We start from the raw sequence: 24,490 nt of genomic DNA, 5'->3' as shown, positions 1-24,490 counted from the left end.
CAGAGAGCGAGTGTGGAAAACATACATACAGAAGTAGTAAGTATATAGGCCTTTAACTGTCTGCTCTGGCCTGACTCTTTGTTTCGGATATATTCAGCAAAAAATTGAGTCCTGCTTTCAGTCTGACTTAGGAAGGAAGTGGTCAAGCGTTTTAGAAGCCTTTGTCTGTAGTACGCGTGCTAACGTGCTGAACAGGCGACTGATTTGTGTAGGTGAGAGCTGGAGGTACATTGCTGTTGCTGTGCACGTGGGGGAAGGTTTGCTACCAACAAGTGTGAGAAAGGCTAGGACAACTTTCAGTATACACTACCTTAGAGGGATATTATTGGTGTAAGTCGTTGAGGCATTTGTAATAGACACAATACTTGATGCTCTTCTTGTAGTTGTTTATTCACAACTAGCACTAAAAACAGGACTGCAACAGACACAGATAAACACTATAGAGATACACTATGAAAGCAACAATGGCATTTCCAACGATTCCTTTGTCAAAAGCTCAGAGTTATCTGAACTCATGACAAACTGTTTATAAAGGCATCTTCCACCACTAGTTCATTACCAGATAAACACTCTGGTATTATCATTGTCCTCATCATCATCATCATTCACATCTTCCAAATCAGTCTCCTGAAGAATGGTATCCTTGCTTAGAATGGCAGACCCACTCAGATCCCCACTCTCAAGATCATCTTCGTCAACATCATCATAACCGATCCTTTGTGGCTCTATAATAGAAATGCATCAAGAAGTTACTGTTACACGTACAGAAGAAAATGAATTTTACCTGGTGCTGACTGTAGTTGAGTGGTACAAACAAGTGCGTTTTGGATTAGTTGATGATTATAATAGAATGGTTTGACTAACATGTCATTCCACCTAATTTTAAAATGTTGAATTTTTAGTGGTTTATACAGATCCCATCTGCTTGCTTTCAAATCCCAATGACCAATCTTGTTGTATATAAAAGTAAAATTTTTTGCCTTCAAGTTAGTTGCCTGGAGAAAACAGTAAGAAGAGTTGCTGATGGTGCCATTAATCTGAGTCTCGTTGACACTGGTCATGTTCCACACTGAGCTATTAACAAACATAAAGTTGTTTCTTACAACGTTGACAAGTGACACATTGTGTGCAGTGTAATTGTTGTGAGTTGTAAACCAATAGCTTGTGTTTAGTTCAACAACGTCTGTAACATTCCAGTTAAATGCAGACATATTCCACCACCTGACATTCAACCATGAAGAGTTCAATATCGTTTCATTCCAACTGTTCAAATTTGACAAAGAACCATTGATCATTGTAAAATTGTGCTTGAAAACATTCCAGCTCAAAACGTTCCGTGCAGAGAAGTCTTTGAATGAAGAATTCTTATACCAAACATTTGCTTCGCTCCAGTTGCCAAGAGTCCAGTTGACAGCAAAGATGTTCCACCACGTGCTATTGATCCAACTACAGTTATACATGGTCAAATTCCATGATGATCCATTTATTGCCAAATAGTTCCATCTTGAGCTGTTAGTAGCTGATACATTCCATGCTACGTAGTTTGCTTGTGTCACATTCCAGTAGCTTGTGTTCATCTCATTCCAGTAGAAAGTTGACATGTTCCACCAACTGACGTTTACCCATCTAGAGTCCACAACAGTCTCGTTCCAGCTGGTAATGTTCCACCATGACCCACTGATCATGGTAAAATTCTGCCTTGTGACATTCCATGAGGAGATATTCCATGCAGAAAAGTTTGCAAAGTAGGAATGCCAGTAACTAACATTCACTTCAGTCCAGTTTAATACAGTCCAGTTAAGAGCCCAAGTGTTCCAAAATGTAACATTCTCCAGCCAGCCAGAAGAAAAATTTACAAAGTAAAATCTGCTGTTATTGAGAGAGACGTTGGACATCTTCACTGCTGATGCGTTAACAGCATACATGGTGACATTGGGGCATGACAGATTTAGCCACCATGACTGGTTACCAATGGAGACATTCCTAAGACTGAGAGCAGCAATCGTTGACTCGTTTATCCAGAGCCACTGGATGGAACTGTTGAACAGTGAGACATTTTGACTGGTGACATTCACCAGTGACGTGTTACGAACAGTCACATTAACCAGACTGATGTTGGTGTTCACATGACTGATGTTTAGCTGCTTGAAAGCAACGTTTGAATATTCAATATTCATTGATGAAGCACCTAATGTAAACAATAGTTACAATAATGTTTTCTACAGACCTACATATTGTACCTTTTGTAGCTGTGACTGATACAACAGCACTAGCTGAGACGAGACCAGTAGTCATCAATACGTCACATCGGTAAAGACCTGCATCGCTTGGTCGAGCATTGCCAATCCAAAGTGAGCCATCGTCTTTGATAATACGGCGATGGTGTGGAAAACTGCCTATTCGCCTACCATTGTGGAACCACTGAGCCTGCTCAGCGCCTTCCACCTTACATGGCAACTCAAAGCTGTGAGGAAATGCCATTGAGAGTGTGGGATTTCCAGGCCACATGCGATTGAATGAAGGGCGTGGTAGCCAGCGAAATGTATCAACTGCATCCAGCACAGCAGCATCTCTAGCAATGGAATTATCAAACTTAACTGGTTCCAGATGTCTCCAAATTTGTCTTAGGGTCGAAGCCTGTTTCTTTGCAACAAGCTTTCTAAACTTGATATATCCGGTATCAGTGAGAATTCGAAGTGCATTGAACATGTCGACTGAATCAGTGTCGTTAGAAAATCGTGGCAAAAGAGCTTGAACAAACCTAACGAGCTCTCTCATGTTTGGTGTAATCTCATTGACTACTTTGATCAATGGAGCAATTTCACTGCCATTCAAAACAATTGAGACATTAGGAGGTAGAGCATAGAATACATCATCTGAATACACAATTGAAATTATCAGATACACATCTTGCATAATTCGATGAGTGGAGATAGCTTACGTGGGCAGGGACCAATGGCAGATATAGCAATGTGAGTATGCTGTCTGCAGGCTGTCATGTGGAGGTGGCAATGAGATTTGTACGTGATACCATCAGTACCACACACTTGGAAACTGGGGTGTGCATCACAGTCAGCACGACAGATACACTGAGGCTGGCCAAGAAGTTTCTTATTTATTCCTCCACACAAACGTACGGCATTGCATGACCTTTTGTGGCATGTTTGATACGATTCTATTCATGAAAGAGAAACCTTGATTGATACTTAAACAGTAGACCCTTTGTTCATGCAGTTTCTACACGTGAGGTTGCACATGCATGGTGGGAGTTATTTGGGAACACCGATGCACCCTACTGGTTTACCTTCCAGAGAGAGACACTTTGGCCTTCCTCGTTTGTTCAGCTCACAGACTTTACCAAATTCAGTGCAACGACCGTCACATGGATCTACAACATGAGACAGTTACATCCAATCCACACCAAAGAACATCGATGTGTTAAGTTACTGGAATCTAGACGTTCCAACCTCTTTTTCATAAAATTCAAGGGCTATAGATACCAAAACAACAAGCAATTGAAATCATTTAGAAAGGCGAGGTGAGTCGAAGCAGCATACCGAAAAACTTTCTGCTGTGCATAGAAGCAAAAGCGTCACACCAAACACATACATCTGAGCCATTTTGCAAAGACACTAAAACAACAAAACAAGAAATTAAATACTTATTAATGTCACATACAAGAATCGACCTACCTATGTTGCCCTGGTGATGACTAATGATGTCTCTTACTCCAACCACGGATTAAACCCTTAAGGTCATATGCTGACCTTTCTCCTTGCATGTGTTACATATGTTCATTTAGATGGTTTATCTCATGATGACGTGTGATGCACATGCAATTCCCATGATGACTAATATAATAAACAATACTTCAAAGCAAGCAGTTGCATGATAACTACAGAATTGCTCGAAATTTCTATGTTGCATAGCCATGCAGCAGCACGTCTACAAAATAGAAGGAACTACTGGTTTGTGTCCCTTAGGAAGCACGTTGCATTGAAATCTGGAAACAATAGAATGTGGGAGTGACATGCATGATCACAGAGTGTGCACATGCACAGCAGCTGATCTGTTGCTGCTAATGTAGTCCATACTTAGTAATTGAAACTTTAGACAATTAACAATTGCATGCGAATTTGCAACTCTCTGAGTCATCTGCTGAGCAAATGTAGACAGAGGTTAGCGTTTCTGCATTGGCACATTAATTAACTGACTAATTTTTTAATTAACAATTGACAGCACAAGCACTTACTGCATAACGCCTATTCCTTTGTTAATGTTGCCTCGAATCGAGCTCGACATGTTTCTCGACGTTTTAGTACGTACGTGGGGCTCTGGCGCGTTAATTAATCCAAGTTTGTAGTGGCCACAACTAAACCTGGTGATGCAGACCTTTGCGCATCCTACCTAACCGGCTTGTATGTACATGTACAGCAAAAGGTTGAACCTATGAAATGACTTTGCTAGACATGCATCTGCCTCTGCTATTCAGACTAAAGCAAAAGAACAAGTCGATGACACTCAAATCAGTATGCAAAGAACACAATGTTTAGAAAGACTGACAATGATTCAGCAAACAAACAGTTGTTGCTAGGTAAGGGGCACTCCAGTTAGTATACTAACTTAGTGAAACACCGTATACATGGATGCATCAACATATAATCAAAACAGCAGTAGCAGTCGCATACAGTTGTATTCAGCTTAGCAGTCACTAGGTAGAGCTTCTTCATCAGAGAGAATAGCAGACTTGACTTGTTCAGCTTCAGCAGTTATAGAGAAAAGGACAGGTGGAAAAGTGGGTTCAGGAAGCATGAGCTGCACATCATAAACCATGGGAGGTTCCAGTTGACTCAGTTTCATAAGCTTTGGATAGTGCTCACGCAATTTCTGTTCCATTAGTGGTCGACTGCAATCATCCCAATAGTGAAGCTTTGGAGTAGTGCTGCTAAATTTCTTGATGCACACTTCACTGCTGTTGCGCTCACATCCAGGGCCGCAGAATTTCAACAAAACATCATAAACATTGCTGTCTTTCAGCAAAAGCTCTTTGACAAGGGTATTTTCATCCACAAACAAATTATCAAAATCAGACTGGTTGATTGTCAATAGCATGAATGTAACATTCTTTGCTGTCATATTTTGGGTAGTTGAATTCCAGAAAGTAGTATTTAAGAGTGTAGCATTAATCATCGTAAATTGCTCTCCAGAATGATTACCAAAGTAAAAGTGACGAGAGGTAATGTTAATCATGGACATATTAAGACTTGATCCATTGAGAATCTGGACACGATTCAAACTTGCATTGATTATAAATCCATGCTCCACATCTGTTCTATTGAATGTCACCAGAGCAGCTGTCAAGTTGATATACGTTGCATAGCTTTGAGTACCATTGATGAAAGAAGTGTTATACATTGTCGAATACTTGACAGTACTATTCATCATAGTATGGTTGATCATCAAACAGTTCACCAATGTCATGTTAGCCACAGTGACGTTCTTTTCAGTGCGGTTTGTTGAAGTAACATTTAGATAAGTCAGATTGAAAAAAGACATGTTGGTAAAATTCATGCGATACTCAGTGGTGTTGATGACAGAGATGTTAGCAAATGTAGAATTGACAACAGACATATTGAAACTTGAACAGTTGCTACAAGTCGAGTCGAGTACCATAAACTTCACACAAGAACAGTTGGTATAAGTCACATTAAATCCAGTTATGTTGGTGGCATTGTAAGAATCTATAGAGATGTTGATATAGCTAACATTCACATGTACAGCATTAACATAGGAAACATTTTGATATGTTGCATTAATCAGACTAACATTGTATCTCACCACCAAATCTACAGTCATATTGATGACAGTGTAGTTGACAACACTTTCATTTATTGAAGTCATATTTGAAATAGAAACGTTGATCCTAGAGTAGTTGGTGACTGTAAAATTGATGAAGGTTACATTGGTGAGAACACAGCCAATGTAGCTCATGTTGGTTTGTGTTGCCTCTAGCTCAACAAGTTCAGTGAAAGATGAGTTGATATATGATACATTTCGTTCAGTGATGTTGACCCTTGTCATGTTTGTTGCTGTAAGGTTGACAGCTGTGACATTGATATTTGTGACATTCACCATAATAACATCCGTTAAATTCCACAAGAATGAAGAAACATTCATGTGAGTGACATTGATATGGAAAGATTTTGTAACAGAACAGTTGTGAAAAGAGGAATTCACCCAAGTCACATTCATCCAAGTAACATTGACATGGCTTACGTTCCTTGACAACAAACCAAAAGAAAACATGTTAGCCAATGTGACATTCCACTCAGTCATGTTGATCACAGTATTGTTGAATGAATACAAATTGATCCATGTTGCATTTATAGTTGTCACATTTGTATAGTTAGCATGATATATGGCTGAATCAAGAACAGTATAGTTCACACATGTCACATTTATGTTCATTTCATTTGATGTGTTGACTCTAATGGAACTATAAAGCAAGCATGAAACATTGATGTACTTCACATCATTCATCTCTGCTGCAGAAACCGAGTAGTTGTAAAATGTAGAGTTCACATATGACACATTCATACGTGTCAGGTTGACTAATGTCACATTGACTGCTGTGCAGTTTAGCACATACAAATTTTGTGATGTCATGTTCATTATAGTTACATTGATTGATGTGTGATTTAGACTGGTCACATTGATCCAAGTGGCATTCACAAATGTAAAGTTTGTGTAGCTGGTCATGTTCTGAGTTGCATTCACCGTCTGGTAAAGATAGACACTAGAGTTAATATATGACACGTTGTACTCAGTTCCATTAATACGAGTCAGGTTGTAAGCTGTGTAGTTGAGACATGTCACGTTGATATTAGAGGCATTGATAGATGTGATATTGGTTGAGTTGTACAGCATACATGTCACATTGATGTGACTGACATTCATCATCTGAGCCTCTGCGATAGAGTAGTTGTAAAACGTAGAGTTAACATATGACACATTCATACATGTCAAGTTGACTAATGTCACATTGACTGCTGTGCAGTTTAGCACATACAAATTTTGTGATGTCATGTTCATTGATGTAACATTGATTGATGTGTGATTTAGACTGGTCACATTGATCCAAGTGGCATTCACAAACATACAGTTTGTGTAGCTGGTCATGTTCTGAGTTGCATTCACCGTCTGGTAAAGATAGGCACTAGAGTTAATATATGACACGTTGTACTCAGTTCCATTAATACGAGTCAGGTTGTAAGCTGTGTAGTTGAGACATGTCACATTGATATTAGAGGCATTGATAGATGTGATATTGGTTGAGTTGTACAGCATACATGTCACATTGATGTGACTGACATTCATCATCCGAGTCTCTGCGATAGAGTAGTTGTAAAACGTAGAGTTCACATATGACACATTTATCCGAGTCAGGTTTACTTGTGTCACATTGATTCCTGTGTAGTTTAGTACATACAAATTCTGTGACGTGATGTTCATTATAGTTACATTGATTGATGTGTGATTTAGACTAGTCACATTGATCCAAGTGGCATTCACAAATGTAAAGTTTGTGTAGCTGGTCATGTTCTGAGTTGCATTCACCGTCTGGTAAAGATAGACACTAGAGTTAATATATGACACGTTGTACTCAGTTCCATTAATACGAGTCAGGTTGTAAGCTGTGTAGTTGAGACATGTCACGTTGATATTAGAGGCATTGATAGATGTGATATTGGTTGAGTTGTACAGCATACATGTCACATTGATGTGACTGACATTCATCATCTGAGCCTCTGCGATAGAGTAGTTGTAAAACGTAGAGTTAACATATGACACATTCATACATGTCAAGTTGACTAATGTCACATTGACTGCTGTGCAGTTTAGCACATACAAATTTTGTGATGTCATGTTCATTGATGTAACATTGATTGATGTGTGATTTAGACTGGTCACATTGATCCAAGTGGCATTCACAAACGTAAAGTTTGTGTAGCTGGTCATGTTCTGAGTTGCATTCACCGTCTGGTAAAGATAGGCACTAGAGTTAATATATGACACGTTGTACTCAGTTCCATTAATACGAGTCAGGTTGTAAGCTGTGTAGTTGAGACATGTCACATTGATATTAGAGGCATTGATAGATGTGATATTGGTTGAGTTGTACAGCATACATGTCACATTGATGTGACTGACATTCATCATCCGAGCCTCTGCGATAGAGTAGTTGTAAAACGTAGAGTTCACATATGACACATTTATCCGAGTCAGGTTTACTTGTGTCACATTGATTCCTGTGTAGTTTAGTACATACAAATTCTGTGACGTGATGTTCATTATAGTTACATTGATTGATGTGTGATTTAGACTAGTCACATTGATCCAAGTGGCATTCACAAACGTAAAGTTTGTGTAGCTGGTCATGTTCTGAGTTGCATTCACCGTCTGGTAAAGATAGACACTAGAGTTAATATATGACACGTTGTACTCAGTTCCATTAATACGAGTCAGGTTGTAAGCTGTGTAGTTGAGACATGTCACGTTGATATTAGAGGCATTGATAGATGTGATATTGGTTGAGTTGTACAGCATACATGTCACATTGATGTGACTGACATTCATCATCTGAGCCTCTGCGATAGAGTAGTTGTAAAACGTAGAGTTAACATACAAGACATTACTGTGGTTGACAGTAGACAGTGATGAATTTATCCACGTTGCATTGGTAAAGTATACATTGAAAAGTTTACTTGCAAAAGATGTCACACCAATGAATGATGCATTAGCTACACTCATGTTAACCATATCCAGTCTGCCCAGAGTGCAGTTCTGCATGGTTAAATTTATGTGCTTGTCACTATTTGAGATAATCAAATGATCAATAGTGACATTAACTAAAGTCAAATTTGCAGTTGACATGCCAGCTAGTCGAAGATAAGGCGAAGTGAAATTTGCTAAAGTTAGATTGATGGCAGAAACATCACTCAGGTTGATTGCAGGGTAAGAACCAGTAACATAGTAATTTGCAATGTTATGACTTGATGGACGTGAAGTAACAACATCCAAATCTTGTAAAGAGTAGGATACTAGAAAGACAACACTGTGAATACGACTAAATCAACACAAAGCTAACAAAAAAACTATACCTGGTACATTGACATATGTAGATTGTGATGTTTGAGCACAGTCTGAAGTTGAAGTAGAAACACATGTGTAAACACCTTTGTCAATTGGAAGAAGGTTCTTCATAAGGAGAGACCCATCTCGTAATACTTGATGTCGTACAGATGAGATAGGATAGCCATTGTGATACCAGTTAACTTTTCCATCAGATGTACATGGAATGTGGATAGCCTCTCCATGAATAACAGGATGCAGAAGAGCTGAGCAATTTTCAGGAACAGGAGAGAAGACATAACTTTTGTTCATTGTTAGCACAGCATCAATGAGAAGGGCCGACCGATTGAGAGCAGACATAAACGGGAGTTGTGAAATATCATCCAAATCAGATTTAATGTGATACAACTGTTGCAACAATTCTGGATCCAAAACATCACTGATACCATGTTCAAAAGCAATTAGCATCTGTAACGAGTTTAGAAAAGCTAAATGATCAGATCGTGATTTGTAGAATTTAATAGCTGTTTTGGTGTTCTTGATTAGCTTATCAGAAATCACAAGTTCTGAAAAATTGACACAAAGTGGTGTAAGAAGAAGAGGAACAGTTGGGATAAACTTCGCTTCAATAAGATCAGGCATTTCCGATGTAATCTCTGGTGGAGGATCATTACAACCAGCTACAACACAAAACAGCCCACTACTGCGATTCACAGACACTTGAAGAAATACTATTTTACATACATTTGCATGTGCCGATGGATGCGATACTGATGTGCCTTCTCTCCATGCAAGCAGTCTGATGTAAATGACAGTGTGTAGGATACATCATTCCATCCGATCCACATACTTCATGTTGAACGGTACCTTTCTTTCCATAACAATTGCAGTTTTGCCTGCAGATACAGTCATCTAGGCGTCCTCTGATGGCCATCTTTCTGCAATATCGTACCGGGTTTTGCCTTTCAATAGATTCTATTAAAAAAAATACAAACCACACTTTCAACTAAATTTAAGAACGAAAGTTTCACACTTTTCAATCCCAGCAATGTAACATTTCCATCGGCTTCCAACTCACAGACTTTAACTCGAGGACAATGGGCATCGCACGGATCTAACCAGAAAAAAGAAAGTTACATAAGAACCCATCAATCTGACCCTACGCTCATCATTACGAGTGTCTGGTCCTTCTGGTAGGTGCAAGTTGAGTACCTTAGTTAAGAGACCAAACAAATGTAGTAAAAACATAGTCTGACAGTTTAAACAAGATGACTTACAGATGGAAAGGCACTCACTGAGACCAAGTAAATGGTCAAAAAAGCAAAAACTGCTCCAACCTTCATTGCAGTCTAATTACAGAAATGCTATTACAAAATTTTATAGCAGGTAAGTCTGCTTCTGCAAATTTACAAACAGCCTTTACCTTAATACACAACTGCTACTCTTCGATGTCGTCTGTGTGACAGAGGTCAAAAGAGTGATAAATGATTCACATGAGCAAGCTTATTAACCACACAGAAATCACCTCCTGCGTATGACATGCAAGCAACGTGTGAACTCTTGCTGCCTTACACGTGACAGCTGTGATTATAGCCACCATGGTAGAGTAATTTCCATATTGCCAACCAACATTAGAGTGAGACACTAGAAGGCATAACTGTAATGATAAAACAGATCAAAAGGTAACAAAGTCAAAAAGTTGACAAGAAAAAAAGATCTATCAACCAGAATTGCTTCCCAAACATAATCATCATTAGAAGTCAATCTTATCTCCCAATTAATACTTTCACTTGTGACGTCAATGTTAATAATTAAAAAGCAGCGTTTGACATCCCAGGCTCCAACAAGTCTCCCATACCAATTAATATATGTTGTAAACAAGCTTCCTAAACTTTTAATATCAAAGATACGAGTCACTTTCAAATAACTAAAATGTTCTACCAAAGCTAGTAATCTAAATTGTAATCAAGTGGTAAGTTACTAATTAGTCACTCCTCTTATGTAATGTTACACCACCTACCAGAAACATTTGCATCATTTGCAACAAAAGAACTACTGTTCCAAATGATTAATTCCTTATCTAAACATGTCAGATGCAATTCCACCCACTATACTCCTATTTATAACAACTGTCCACTGCTTCCTCCAACATGTTTGAACCTGTGAAAGATACTGATTTCTACAGTTAATGATTCACACATATAAGCCAGCAACACAAGAGACAACAAAGGTCTTAATTCTATTCACATAAACACTTGTTGCTTCTAGTTCATGCTGCTTCTTATAATGAAAACAACCATGTACATACAGTTAAGGCTGTCACTCAAGTTTTGACATCATACTCAAGCCCTGCAAAGATGTTCTGCTTCACAACAATATAAATTATTTATGTGCAAACGGTGTCAGTTAACATAGTCTGCATCTAACCTACATTTTACAGGCATGATAAAGAAAGCCGAAAGAGAGATAGTTAGCTCTCAAATTTCAGAAATGGCTTACACCCCGTCTACAAACATATAAGACACGTAAAGCAATAAAGTACCTACAATAAAATATAATTTTTCAAGATCTTCACTAGTATGATATCATTATGTGTAGCTAGAAATTACGTGTTTCATGCTTGCAATAACAGGACTGCCTTACGTACTAGTTAAGAGTTTTTTCAAGCTAATCTGTCACAATTACATCTGTTCTAAGACAAAACTGCACAATCCTTCCTTCGCTAACAAAACATTGTTAATCATTGTACAGTAATAAGTTCAAGCTTTCTACATTCCATCTAATATGTCATGTTTCAGCGTCAGTTACATGTATTGTTCTTTAGCAAACATGTCAGCACTAGGAAACTTCATAACATTTAACAAGCAATCCTACTTATTCAGCCCCAATTGACCAATCAAGGCAATGTCTCCAGTAACTTCCATTAACCTACGCTTTCTAACTTAGTCTAAACATTTTACATTAAAGGGTAACTGCAATGTAAAAATCAAAAGTTCTTTTATGTAGGAAATCGATAGTTCTAGTTGCATACACACAGAAAAAAATAGTTTTAGAGTTAAGTTAGTCTTCACTGAGAAATAGCAGGACAAAGTTGCTTCCGGTTCTTCAAGTTCCGGTAATGGGCGTGGTGTAGTGTACACGTCACAGAGCCTGAGAGGGAAGACGCGTGTGCATCTGTATAGTCATCAACCTGTAAAAATGACTACATCTTCATATCCAAGGCAATGCTACTATGATAGAGGTGATGTGACAACAGCGACAGTTATTCTTCTGAAGCCCTCTGGAGATTTCTAAGTGATGATACCGTTCTGTCATCGCATGAATCGCAGGATGACAAAGATCTGCTGGGAGCCATTAGACCATACAGGTTCGAGCTCAGCCAAGCCACAAGTCAGCGACAGTGTCTCTGAAGCTTTGAGATTGTCTGCTGCCTTGGAGGCAAACAAGGAAGAGGATCAAGTAGAAGTAGAAGTAGCAAACGTAATCGATGCACATCCGGGTAAGTAAACAACCATCACAGGTGTAGTGCTTTGTTGTCAAAACGTATTTGAGGTTGTCTCAAATAATGATGCAATAATAATGTCGAATACTAGAGACAATAATGGCACAGTGTACCATACTGGTAAGTTCATGCAAAATTAGCTAGTGCTGTGAGCAAGAGAACAAAAATGAGTTGACGTTCGTGTGTTAAATTCACATTGACACAAGGTTTGACCTCACTGTACAATCAGGGGTGTTGTTACCAGGGCAATGGAGCCAAAGTTGGCTCCAGACATGGATCCTTTGGCTCCAGAAGGCTCCAGTAAAACTAAAAATGTAATGTGTCCCTGTGCTGGAGTCCAGTCTTTGTCAATGCCATGCATGGACTCTGGGTCCTGCCAGTACGAGAATTATGCTATCAATGATCTATCTATACAAGGCTACACGGAAGATGACAGCTGAGGGTACCATAGCAGCATGTGTATGCAGTATGCCAGTTGTGACCCTAGTGTGCAGCAAGCCTCTGCGTGTCCAAGGGCTGTGGCTCCAGGTACTGGGCAGCAACACCCATATTTGGCTCCAAAACTGATGACCACCTGCAACCCTGATACAATACTGTAATGCATACAACTGCATACACTACACATGATGGTCGAGCACCTAATGCAAGTCTATTCATCAAGAGTCTGACCTCTCCTAGCCATTTACAGTAGTGTTAGTTCTGCACAAGATTCTTCTTAGCCACATTTTTCCCATTTATCAAATGCAGCTCTCCTTTTCTTTTGCAAAGATTTCAGAGTACGTGCCACAATCTTGCAGTGTGGAGGCAGGTAGATGGAAATGGTGACCTCAATTTTTTTGCTCTTCTACAACACAGACTAAGTTCTTGAATAAACCTGGCTGTACCTCAACGCAATCAGACTTAAAGTGGCTACTGCAGACTCCTGTCCACTCAGTAGGACGTGTCGTACTCATTAGTAGTTGCCCGGACGACACAAACATCTAGCTCTTGTCCTCCTTTATTTGCGATTCCCACTCTTTTCTTGACTTGGGGATCTTCGGAAATCAAAACACGCTTGCGTATTATGCAAATTGGTGTGTCCTGCAGCCATGCAACGCTGAACCATTCTTTTGCCACAGATTCCTTTGTTTCCAATACACACTATCATGGAGTCTCCCCTCTGTGACGTGTACACTACGCCATGCCCATTACCAAAACTTGAAGAACCAGAAGCAACTTTGACCTGCAATTTTTGATTTTTGTGTTGCAGTTACTCTTAAAGATCATTGTATCACTAAAACCAAACTTATTGCAAATAAATATACATCAACACAATTCATCAATACTTAAATCTTACGTAATGTAGGTTTAACACACACTGCAAAAAACCCGCAAACATTAGGAGCCGCCAATTTCTTGGTCACACCCCACCCTTACAGCTGGGCTCCTGTGCACTACTCAAAAGAAACTCTGGGCCTGTGCTAGCAATCTCCTGGAGCCGGGCCCGGACCAGGTATTCACAGGAGCATCGGTGTGTGAAGCCAACTGTGGTGTGAGCACCCACAGTCTCGCCTGGACCCCAGTGGCTGATGTTACATCACAGCAGATGGCAGGTTACAGGTACTCATTTATACTCCTGAGTCGAGAGAAGCAATTGTGTGTTTCTTGCTTAAGGAAATTATGCCATAGATTGCCATCACTGTGGCTTGAACTTGCAACCCTGCAAGGTCCACACACACACACACACATGCACACACGCACGCACGTACGCACGCACGCACGCACGCACGCATGCACGCACGCACGCACACACACACACACACACACACACACACACACACACACACACACACACACACACACACACACACACACACACACACACACACTTTCCATTCCATTTTTGCTGCATTCATTCCAATGAGAAACAATGCAATTCAAGGTCACCATAAGCTATGTTAAAGGTGTGGAGGTTCTCTGATGGCAGAAACGCTCGCGGTTGTGGAGATCTTGCTGGTGAAATGTTTAGTGGCAGTACTGACATTGGCTAGTCAGGAAATGACCATGCTTCTGCCTCTGGTAGTTTTCAAGGCTGTCATGGTTTCCAGCAGTGAAACCACAACCATCAAAGCTGCAGTGTAAAGCAAACTCTGATGCCGTTTGCCTTGTCATATGACTGAGATGCTTTGCTGATCCATGCTGAAATCATAACGTCCAAGGTGTAACTGTTGGAGACAGAACTTCCAAGGTACTCAAAGGATGGTACTACCTCAATGTGTAGTCTCACGTGGCTAAACATTTGTGCGGGAGGGGAGGAGTGAGAAGAACGTCTGGACACAGTGGCTGGGTTTGTTGCCGATGCCAGAATCTTGGCGTGACCAATCACGTTGCCAATGGCAATTATAGACATGGCTTAACTACCACGTGATGTCTGGGATTCATGGCTTCAATCACTAAAATGTGGTTTCACATGCCAATCTCTTTACTGGAGAATGAGCTTGAGTCGAAGATGCTGACATCAATATCAAACGTGCACGTTGTGATGGTTTATCATCCTCTACTCACTGAACATCTAAACCATGCAATTCCTAACAGCTTTCACCTGCTATTGCAACTCTGTCTCCTTCCTATTCAGCTCATCTCATAGAGATTTCAACTTATCTAAATTTCTTGCACAAGGTTCGACAAAGCCAAGAGTGTAGTGGAAGCATGACGCTCACCGAATCAAGGTAAAACTCGGCCACAAGACCACCCTAAGATGTTCATTTACAAGAACTGTGCACTAAACGGCAGGTTCATGTCATTCGACATCAACCTTACTTAAGGTCAGTTGCAAAGACAGCTCTCCCTGCCTCTAAAGACAGAGACTCCAGGTGTTACGTAGAGGCTTAGGGCCAGCGCTACAATCCACCTGGAGCTTGATCAGAGTCATCCAGGGGCACTGGCTATGGTGCATCTCTGGAACTAAACACCAAGGCCTACACGTACCTCAGAGCCGTATATTACCCGAGAATCGTATATACGGCTCTCTATATACAGCTCTGATGTACCTGTTTGCTGCAGAATGTTACTGCCAAGCCAGGGATCTTGTCACCCCAGTCAATGACCATGTACTCGTTTATACTGCTGAGTCGAGAGAGGCAATTGCGTGTGAGTTCCTTGCCTAAGGGAATTATGTTTAAATACCCAAAACGTCACGCCTCCTGTGCACATTTCATACTTGAACCTGTGATTCAAAGGTCCCAGGTGTTTCTATTTTCCAAATGCACTCTCTAACCAATTGAGCTACAGACGCCACACACACACACACACACACACACACACACACACACACACACACACACACACACACACACACACACACACACACACACGCACAACTGGAAATCTGTATTCATCAAAAACAGACATGCCTAATACTTAATCAACAACACACCTTCGCCTACAATTTAATGACAACGACTCTCGGAGTGTGCACCCGATTTGCCATATCAACTTTCCACTAGAAAGACAAATGGGTTGTAACATACTTTAATTTGATATTAACAAACAAACACAACCTTTCGCCATCTCTGACGAGGCGTGGACAGTGGCTAGGGCATTGAACCTAGCAAACAATGGCGCAGTCTATACGACGGTACACGCTAAACAAACGAGACTATTAGATATCAATGATCACGTGGTTACTTTGTACACAGGTTTGAAACCAGATTTGCTTTACTGTGTGAGGAAATTGAGTGCAGTAGGCTAAAGTTTTTAATTTGTAGATCTAATGTATCGTCATGAAGGTGCATCCAGAATAGCATTCTAGGGCCTGCAGCTGTGTTTAATTAATTAAAAATTGCCAAGACATAGGATGCAATGGAATAGCATGTTCTAACATGTACATACAGCTCAATGTACTTCACACAAAAGAGCTGCTCACATGCAGACTCACGATTTATTCTAATCTAAGTCTTCTACCCCACAATCTAGGTACTGCGCGGTGTCAACTATCTTGACTCTTCTTTGTCACAGATCGAATTCACGTTTCTCGGCAAGAAAACATGCTTAACAATACAGACTCAAACGCTACAGGACACAAGCAGCGCAAAGGATCAGCGTCAACCTGTGGTGCATGCGCATAAACTGGTCAGTGGCGCTTTAATGCATGTGCTCTTGCATATCATGACATTCTTCAAGAAAAGCCTAAGCATTACTAACAAAAATCAACAATACCTGCTACTAATTGCAGCCTTTCTGACAGTAACACAAACTAGCTTCACATGCAACAGTTTCTATACTAATATGCTCATCTGTTCATCTACGATTAGTAACAGTTTTGTACGAGTCTGCCAAGTACTGGCTCTGACAACCAGGGTGTGCCACGTACCACCTCTTCCAAGCTGGGTTTTTCAGCTACCAACACTGAAGCATTTAATGATTGAAACACTTCTGAGCGTGGACACTGTTGCAAAAGTGAGAGGTCTTCCAGGCGACGAAGAATCTTTAGCTCGTTCATCCTTCTGTATCCCCTGTCGGGATTAACAAAATACTTGATCTTGGTGTCATTAGAGAACGTTGAAGTAGCTAATACAGTGTCTTCCATGTCACGGAGCAGAACAGTAGAACTGTTCAATAAAGAACGGCAAAATATTGCGTTTCTAACCACCAACTCTTGTGAGAGTGACTCAATAAATGATGCCGAGATGATAGTGGAGTTGTATAGCAAAGACTTGTGTAGTTTAAACTTTTCCAATGTCAGGTTCTTTGCCACAGACCTTGAGAACAGCAGAAGTTCAGCACTGTGATTTGTAAGCAAAACGTGATACAAGCTAGAATTGACAAAAGACAGATTGAAGCTTGAACCGCTGACTAGCTGAGAGGCAACTAAACTAGCATTGATGAATGAAACATTGCTGTAAAGAGAGTTGTTGAATACGAGGAAAGATGACGTCAAATTATATAATGTGACATTTCCGAGGGAAGAGCTGTTGTATGTCACATTCAATGCTGTAAGATTACGATGAGTCACATTCAAGCCAGTGTAGTTGTCATGGATAACATCTATCATTGTCACATTCTCGGTTGACACGTTTACTGATGTATGGTTAAATGATGAAATGTTGAACAAAGTGACGTTAATCATTGTCAAGTTAGTGTAATTTGTGGTGGAAAGATTGAGGTTAGCAAACAGCACACCAATCAAACTTGAATTGACATACGAGACATTTTGCAACGTTCCATTGAAGAACGTCCCATTGATAGCAGTGTAGTTGAGATGTGTTACATTGATGCTTGTCTCATTAACTGAGGAGACATTTGTAGAGTTGTAACCAATTGATGTCACGTTGATGTAGCTCACGTTAAGAAAGAATGCATGTTTGACAGTATAGTTGACAAAGGATGAGTTGAGGAAAGACACATTATAACGTGAACAGTTCACCACACTCACATTGATAGCAGTGAACAACAAGCTGGAATCATTGTACAATGAGGAGTTAATGACTACCACATTAGTCAGGTTGTAAAGGAAACGAGTTACGTTGATGTGACTAACATTCTTCAGCTGAGCTTCTGCGATAGAATAGTTGTACAAGGTCGAGTTCACAATGGAGATATTTAGAGATGTCAAGTTGACTTGAATGACGTTGACTGCAGTGTAGTTTAGCAGATACAAGTTCTCTGTTGTGATGTTCAGTAGTGTTACATTGATTGATGTGTGATTTAGAGAAGTGACATTAATCCAGCTGACATTGACAAAGGTAAAGTTTGTGTGACTGGTCATATTCTGAGTTGCATTGATTGCAAGGTACAGGTAGGCACTCGAATTGACATACGAGACATTGTATTCAGTTCCATTGATGAGAGTCAGATTGTAAGCTGTGAAGTTGAGGTTCGTCACATTGATGCTGGAAGCATTGATGGATGTGACATTAGTTAGATTATACAGGTAAGTGGTAGTGTTGATATAACTAACATTCTTCAGCTGAGCTTCTGTGATAGTGTAATTATGGAATGTGGAATTCACAATGGACACATTCAGAGATGTCAGGTTGACAAATGTCACATTGACTGCAGTGTAGTTTAGCAGATACAAGTTCTCTGTTGTGATGTTCAGTTGTGTCACGTTGATTGATGTGTGATTTAGAGAAGTCACGTTGATCCAGCTGACATTGACAAAGGTAAAGTTTGTGTGACTGGTCATATTCTGAGTTGCATTGATTGCAAGGTACAGGTAGGCACTCGAATTGACATACGAGACATTGTATTCAGTTCCATTGATGAGAGTCAGATTGTAAGCTGTGAAGTTGAGGTTTGTCACATTGATGCTGGAAGCATTGATGGATGTGACATTAGTTAGATTATACAGGTAAGTGGTAGTGTTGATATAACTAACATTCTTCAGCTGAGCTTCTGTGATAGTGTAATTATGGAATGTGGAATTCACAATGGACACATTCAGAGATGTCAGGTTGACAAATGTCACATTGACTGCAGTGTAGTTTAGCAGATACAAGTTCTCTGTTGTGATGTTCAGTTGTGTCACGTTGATTGATGTGTGATTTAGAGAAGTCACGTTGATCCAGCTGACATTGACAAAGGTAAAGTTTGTGTGACTGGTCATATTCTGAGTTGCATTGATTGCAAGGTATAGGTAGGCACTCGAATTGACATACGAGACATTGTATTCAGTTCCATTGATGAGAGTCAGATTGTAAGCTGTGAAGTTGAGGTTCGTCACATTGATGCTGGAAGCATTGATTGATGTGACATTAGTTAGATTATACAGGTAAGTGGTAGTGTTGATATAACTAACATTCTTCAGCTGAGCTTCTGTGATAGTGTAATTATGGAATGTGGAATTCACAATGGACACATTCAGAGATGTCAGGTTGACAAATGTCACATTGACTGCAGTGTAGTTTAGCAGATACAAGTTCTCTGTTGTGATGTTCAGTTGTGTCACGTTGATTGATGTGTGATTTAGAGAAGTCACGTTGATCCAGCTGACATTGACAAAGGTAAAGTTTGTGTGACTGGTCATATTCTGAGTTGCATTGATTGCAAGGTATAGGTAGGCACTCGAATTGACATACGAGACATTGTATTCAGTTCCATTGATGAGAGTCAGATTGTAAGCTGTGAAGTTGAGGTTCGTCACATTGATGCTGGAAGCATTGATTGATGTGACATTAGTTAGATTATACAGGTAAGTGGTAGTGTTGATATAACTAACATTCTTCAGCTGAGCTTCTGTGATAGTGTAATTATGGAATGTGGAATTCACAATGGACACATTCAGAGATGTCAGGTTGACAAATGTCACATTGACTGCAGTGTAGTTTAGCAGATACAAGTTCTCTGTTGTGATGTTCAGTTGTGTCACGTTGATTGATGTGTGATTTAGAGAAGTCACGTTGATCCAGCTGACATTGACAAAGGTAAAGTTTGTGTGACTGGTCATATTCTGAGTTGCATTGATTGCAAGGTATAGGTAGGCACTCGAATTGACATACGAGACATTGTATTCAGTTCCATTGATGAGAGTCAGATTGTAAGCTGTGAAGTTGAGGTTCGTCACATTGATGCTGGAAGCATTGATTGATGTGACATTAGTTAGATTATACAGGTAAGTGGTAGTGTTGATATAACTAACATTCTTCAGCTGAGCTTCTGTGATAGTGTAATTATGGAATGTGGAATTCACAATGGACACATTCAGAGATGTCAGGTTGACAAATGTCACATTGACTGCAGTGTAGTTTAGCAGATACAAGTTCTCTGTTGTGATGTTCAGTTGTGTCACGTTGATTGATGTGTGATTTAGAGAAGTCACGTTGATCCAGCTGACATTGACAAAGGTAAAGTTTGTGTGACTGGTCATATTCTGAGTTGCATTGATTGCAAGGTACAGGTAGGCACTCGAATTGACATACGAGACATTGTATTCAGTTCCATTGATGAGAGTCAGATTGTAAGCTGTGAAGTTGAGGTTTGTCACATTGATGCTGGAAGCATTGATGGATGTGACATTAGTTAGATTATACAGGTAAGTGGTAGTGTTGATATAACTAACATTCTTCAGCTGAGCTTCTGTGATAGTGTAATTATGGAATGTGGAATTCACAATGGACACATTCAGAGATGTCAGGTTGACAAATGTCACGTTGACTGCAGTGTAGTTTAGCAGATACAAGTTCTCTGTTGTGATGTTCAGTTGTGTCACGTTGATTGATGTGTGATTTAGAGAAGTCACGTTGATCCAACTGACATTGACAAAGGTAAAGTTTGTGTGACTGGTCATATTCTGAGTTGCATTGATTGCAAGGTACAGGTAGGCACTCGAATTGACATACGAGACATTGTATTCAGTTCCATTGATGAGAGTCAGATTGTAAGCTGTGAAGTTGAGGTTCGTCACATTGATGCTGGAAGCATTGATGGATGTGACATTAGTTAGATTATACAGGTAAGTGGTAGTGTTGATATAACTAACATTCTTCAGCTGAGCTTCTGCGATAGAATAGTTGTACAAGGTCGAGTTCACAATGGAGATATTTAGAGATGTCAAGTTGACTTGAATGACGTTGACTGCAGTGTAGTTTAGCAGATACAAGTTCTCTGTTGTGATGTTCAGTAGTGTTACATTGATTGATGTGTGATTTAGAGAAGTGACATTAATCCAGCTGACATTGACAAAGGTAAAGTTTGTGTGACTGGTCATATTCTGAGTTGCATTGATTGCAAGGTACAGGTAGGCACTCGAATTGACATACGAGACATTGTATTCAGTTCCATTGATGAGAGTCAGATTGTAAGCTGTGAAGTTGAGGTTCGTCACATTGATGCTGGAAGCATTGATGGATGTGACATTAGTTAGATTATACAGGTAAGTGGTAGTGTTGATATAACTAACATTCTTCAGCTGAGCTTCTGTGATAGTGTAATTATGGAATGTGGAATTCACAATGGACACATTCAGAGATGTCAGGTTGACAAATGTCACATTGACTGCAGTGTAGTTTAGCAGATACAAGTTCTCTGTTGTGATGTTCAGTTGTGTCACGTTGATTGATGTGTGATTTAGAGAAGTCACGTTGATCCAGCTGACATTGACAAAGGTAAAGTTTGTGTGACTGGTCATATTCTGAGTTGCATTGATTGCAAGGTACAGGTAGGCACTCGAATTGACATACGAGACATTGTATTCAGTTCCATTGATGAGAGTCAGATTGTAAGCTGTGAAGTTGAGGTTCGTCACATTGATGCTCGAAGCATTGATTGATGTGACATTAGTTAGATTATACAGGTAAGTGGTAGTGTTGATATAACTAACATTCTTCAGCTGAGCTTCTGTGATAGTGTAATTATGGAATGTGGAATTCACAATGGACACATTCAGAGATGTCAGGTTGACAAATGTCACATTGACTGCAGTGTAGTTTAGCAGATACAAGTTCTCTGTTGTGATGTTCAGTTGTGTCACGTTGATTGATGTGTGATTTAGAGAAGTCACGTTGATCCAGCTGACATTGACAAAGGTAAAGTTTGTGTGGCTGGTCATATTCTGAGTTGCATTGATTGCAAGGTACAGGTAGGCACTCGAATTGACATACGAGACATTATATTCAGTCCCATTGATGAGAGTCAGATTGTAAGCTGTGAAGTTGAGGTTTGTCACATTGATGCTGGAAGCATTGATTGACGTGACATTGGTTAGATTGTATAGGTAGCTTGTCACATTGATGTGACTGACATTTGACAAACGAGACTCTGCAATGGAATAGTTGTAGAAGGTAGAATTCACATAGGACACATTCAGATGTGTCAGATTGACTTGTGTAACATTGATTCCAGTGTAGTTGACAAATGTCAGGTTGATTAGTGCACCGTGTAGTTGAGTAACATTAACTGAAGTGTGATTGATAGAAGTATAATTGATCATGCTATAATTGACAAATGTTGTATTGAGATACAGGGTATTTGTGAGTGAAACATTCAAGAGCAAGCCAGAGCTGATATTGGCAGAGACAACAGAGAATTGTGCTGCACTAGAATTGACCAGCTCCAGTAGACCAATTGTGCTGTTCACAAAAGAAACGTTTGACAGTTGGGAGCTGTTGGCAATACGAATGCGACCAATGCTGACATTGACAAATGTTAGATTGATTGGTAACAAGTTGTTCAGCTCCAAATATGGTGAACTGAAGTTGGAAAACGTGAGGTTTTCAGAAGAAATGTTTGATAACCGAAGAGCTGGATATTCATCATATAACACGGACTCAGTAAAGTAACGATCAGAGACAACAGCAGGAGCAGAAGAAGGCAAAAGTGCTAAGTAAGATACAGATCACATAAGATGAAAAATCAAATAATTAGGAGATCAATATCCAACTTACCAGTCACATTAACAAAACTGGAAACCGAGCTGCTTGCACAACGTTTGACTGCGACACACGTGTAGTTTCCAGCAAGGGTTGGGGAAACATTTCGTACTAGTAGTCCACCTCGATGGAACTGGAATCGTCGGTCGCTTTTGTCAACAGGAAGACCATTATGATAAAAGGTAACGTTAACTACTGTTTCGGGGTCTGGTTTTGTTTCACATGGCAAGTAGATGGTGTTATTAAACACCTCTTGATATTGTGGACAAGTAGCAGGTGCAGGCAAGAAGACTCCAAGATTATGACTGCCATTCAATACTTTGACAGCATTAGCAACAGCTGCAGAACGATTGATTGCTGACTGCAAGGGAAGATCTGAAGCATTGACTAGCAAGTCAACATTGATGTTGAAATCTAACGTTAAAAGGTCAGAATTGTTGACTACTTGCTGCAGTTCAGACAAACTTCTTAAAATCTTGCTGTCAAACAAAGCAGTTGCATTGATAATGTTTAGAGTATCCAAGACTTGAATTGCATTGAGATGTTCAGCAAGATGTGGACGTAGTCTGTAGTGAGTGGCAGCATGCTTTGCAACCTTCTGCAAATTGCTTGGCTTCAACAACAAGGAATAGTTTGTACAGAGAGCAGCCTCAATCAGTCCACTTGCATTGAGATAAACAGTCACGTTTTCTGGCTTTTTGACTATATGAGGCAGAGCAACCTCACAGGGGGGAGGTGAAGACACAGCTATTGTTGCAACAGCTGAAAATTTCCCTAAAGAACTTTTAACTCTGCAAGTGTATCGCCCTGCATCCTTAAGTGATACAGCAAGAATCATCAAAGTGTCACCCTTAGCTATAAGGTCAGGATAGGAAGATCTCAGAATCTGGTCGTTTGGTCCAAACCAAGAAAATCGTTTTAGTCCAGGTAGACCAGCAGGAGTTGTACATTTTATCACTGCTAAATCTCCAACTGAAAGTTCCTGTGCTTGTGGGATTAATTGAACTTCTGGCTTTGGAAGCTCTGAAGCTACAATGTACAGATACAATAATTAGATTTGAGCACATCATTGAAATATGTAATCTACATGTAATGAATAATTTAATTACAATTTTACACTTCAGCTTCCTCTTGACTAATGTGATGCAACTGCACACTCATGCATGCACATGCATGCTTTCCACTAAGATCTCTATTTAGTTACCTCTTGCAGATTCAAGGTCTCGTTGCAGTCTTGGCAATGCATTTGAGCCCAATAGAACGCTCAGCAGAAAAAAACAGATTTGCACTTTCATATTTCACCGTTAATTCTGCTGTTCTGCAGCAAAATAGATACAGTAGGTGAATGCTTGCTTGACCAACGTTCACTTTGAAATATTACCTTGCAATATCTCACGACACGACACACCAGCAGAGCTGAGGGCAGAATGTTCTAGTAAAAGGTGGTGAACAAAGATATAAGAGACATTTGATGTGATTAGACTTCATCAACCAATCAGACACAACTCAA

General features: G+C 39.9%; 3 protein-coding genes across 4 annotated transcripts; all 3 read right to left on the bottom strand.

The window, feature by feature from the left end:
• Window positions 1-365: 365 nt before the first annotated feature.
• Window positions 366-3,743, bottom strand: LOC134190759 (uncharacterized). Its single transcript, XM_062659269.1, has 8 exons — window positions 3,693-3,743; window positions 3,558-3,632; window positions 3,448-3,490; window positions 3,305-3,388; window positions 2,942-3,175; window positions 2,241-2,876; window positions 785-2,188; window positions 366-725 (listed from the first exon to the last, which is right to left on the bottom strand). Exons 2-8 carry the CDS (start codon window positions 3,618-3,620, stop codon window positions 556-558), a joined length of 2,634 nt encoding a protein of 877 aa, XP_062515253.1. The 5' UTR covers window positions 3,621-3,632; window positions 3,693-3,743; the 3' UTR covers window positions 366-555.
• A 784-nt stretch (window positions 3,744-4,527) lies between these two features.
• On the bottom strand, window positions 4,528-10,731 carry LOC134190570 (putative uncharacterized protein DDB_G0282133). 2 transcript variants are annotated; one of them, XM_062659020.1, is made up of 7 exons: window positions 10,556-10,731; window positions 10,410-10,481; window positions 10,308-10,344; window positions 10,166-10,246; window positions 9,877-10,107; window positions 9,162-9,812; window positions 4,528-9,101 (listed from the first exon to the last, which is right to left on the bottom strand). In XM_062659020.1, exons 2-7 carry the CDS (start codon window positions 10,473-10,475, stop codon window positions 4,702-4,704), a joined length of 5,466 nt encoding a protein of 1,821 aa, XP_062515004.1. In that variant the 5' UTR covers window positions 10,476-10,481; window positions 10,556-10,731; the 3' UTR covers window positions 4,528-4,701. The 2 variants fall into 2 exon arrangements, with proteins under 2 accessions (XP_062515004.1, XP_062515005.1); XM_062659021.1 differs by lacking the exons at window positions 10,308-10,344; window positions 10,410-10,481; window positions 10,556-10,731 and having other exon boundaries at window positions 9,877-9,931; window positions 10,000-10,107.
• Window positions 10,732-16,766: 6,035 nt separating this feature from the next.
• On the bottom strand, window positions 16,767-24,401 carry LOC134191243 (uncharacterized). The gene is made up of 4 exons (XM_062659843.1): window positions 24,362-24,401; window positions 24,185-24,298; window positions 22,996-24,009; window positions 16,767-22,930 (listed from the first exon to the last, which is right to left on the bottom strand). The coding sequence occupies exons 2-4, from the start codon at window positions 24,273-24,275 to the stop codon at window positions 16,923-16,925; spliced, it is 7,113 nt and encodes a 2,370-aa protein (XP_062515827.1). The 5' UTR covers window positions 24,276-24,298; window positions 24,362-24,401; the 3' UTR covers window positions 16,767-16,922.
• Between the last annotated feature and the right edge of the window lie 89 nt (window positions 24,402-24,490).

The sequence above is a fragment of the Corticium candelabrum genome, chromosome 15 (genome assembly GCF_963422355.1).
Source record: "Corticium candelabrum chromosome 15, ooCorCand1.1, whole genome shotgun sequence".
Lineage (NCBI taxonomy): Eukaryota > Metazoa > Porifera > Homoscleromorpha > Homosclerophorida > Plakinidae > Corticium > Corticium candelabrum.
Note: the sequence above shows the minus strand (reverse complement) of the source record. Positions and strands in the feature narration are given on the sequence as shown.

What these genes read in the sequence shown, in the direction of transcription:
- LOC134190759 (XM_062659269.1), bottom strand. Translation starts at nt 3,620, where the DNA reads ATGGCTCAGATGTATGTGTTTGGTGTGACGCTTTTGCTTCTATGCACA. An exon ending in AAAGTGTCTCTCTCTGGAAG is followed by an intron (nt 3,176 to 3,304) that starts GTAAACCAGTAG and finishes TTTCATGAATAG; the next exon opens with AATCGTATCAAACATGCCAC. An exon ending in TGCCATTGGTCCCTGCCCAC is followed by an intron (nt 2,877 to 2,941) that starts GTAAGCTATCTC and finishes TTGTGTATTCAG; the next exon opens with ATGATGTATTCTATGCTCTA.
- LOC134190570 (XM_062659020.1), bottom strand. Translation starts at nt 10,475, where the DNA reads ATGAAGGTTGGAGCAGTTTTTGCTTTTTTGACCATTTACTTGGTCTCA. An exon ending in CAGTGAGTGCCTTTCCATCT is followed by an intron (nt 10,345 to 10,409) that starts GTAAGTCATCTT and finishes CTCTTAACTAAG; the next exon opens with GTACTCAACTTGCACCTACC. An exon ending in TACATTGCTGGGATTGAAAA is followed by an intron (nt 10,108 to 10,165) that starts GTGTGAAACTTT and finishes TTTTTTTAATAG; the next exon opens with AATCTATTGAAAGGCAAAAC.
- LOC134191243 (XM_062659843.1), bottom strand. Translation starts at nt 24,275, where the DNA reads ATGAAAGTGCAAATCTGTTTTTTTCTGCTGAGCGTTCTATTGGGCTCA. An exon ending in AGACCTTGAATCTGCAAGAG is followed by an intron (nt 24,010 to 24,184) that starts GTAACTAAATAG and finishes TGTACATTGTAG; the next exon opens with CTTCAGAGCTTCCAAAGCCA. An exon ending in CAGTTTTGTTAATGTGACTG is followed by an intron (nt 22,931 to 22,995) that starts GTAAGTTGGATA and finishes TATCTTACTTAG; the next exon opens with CACTTTTGCCTTCTTCTGCT.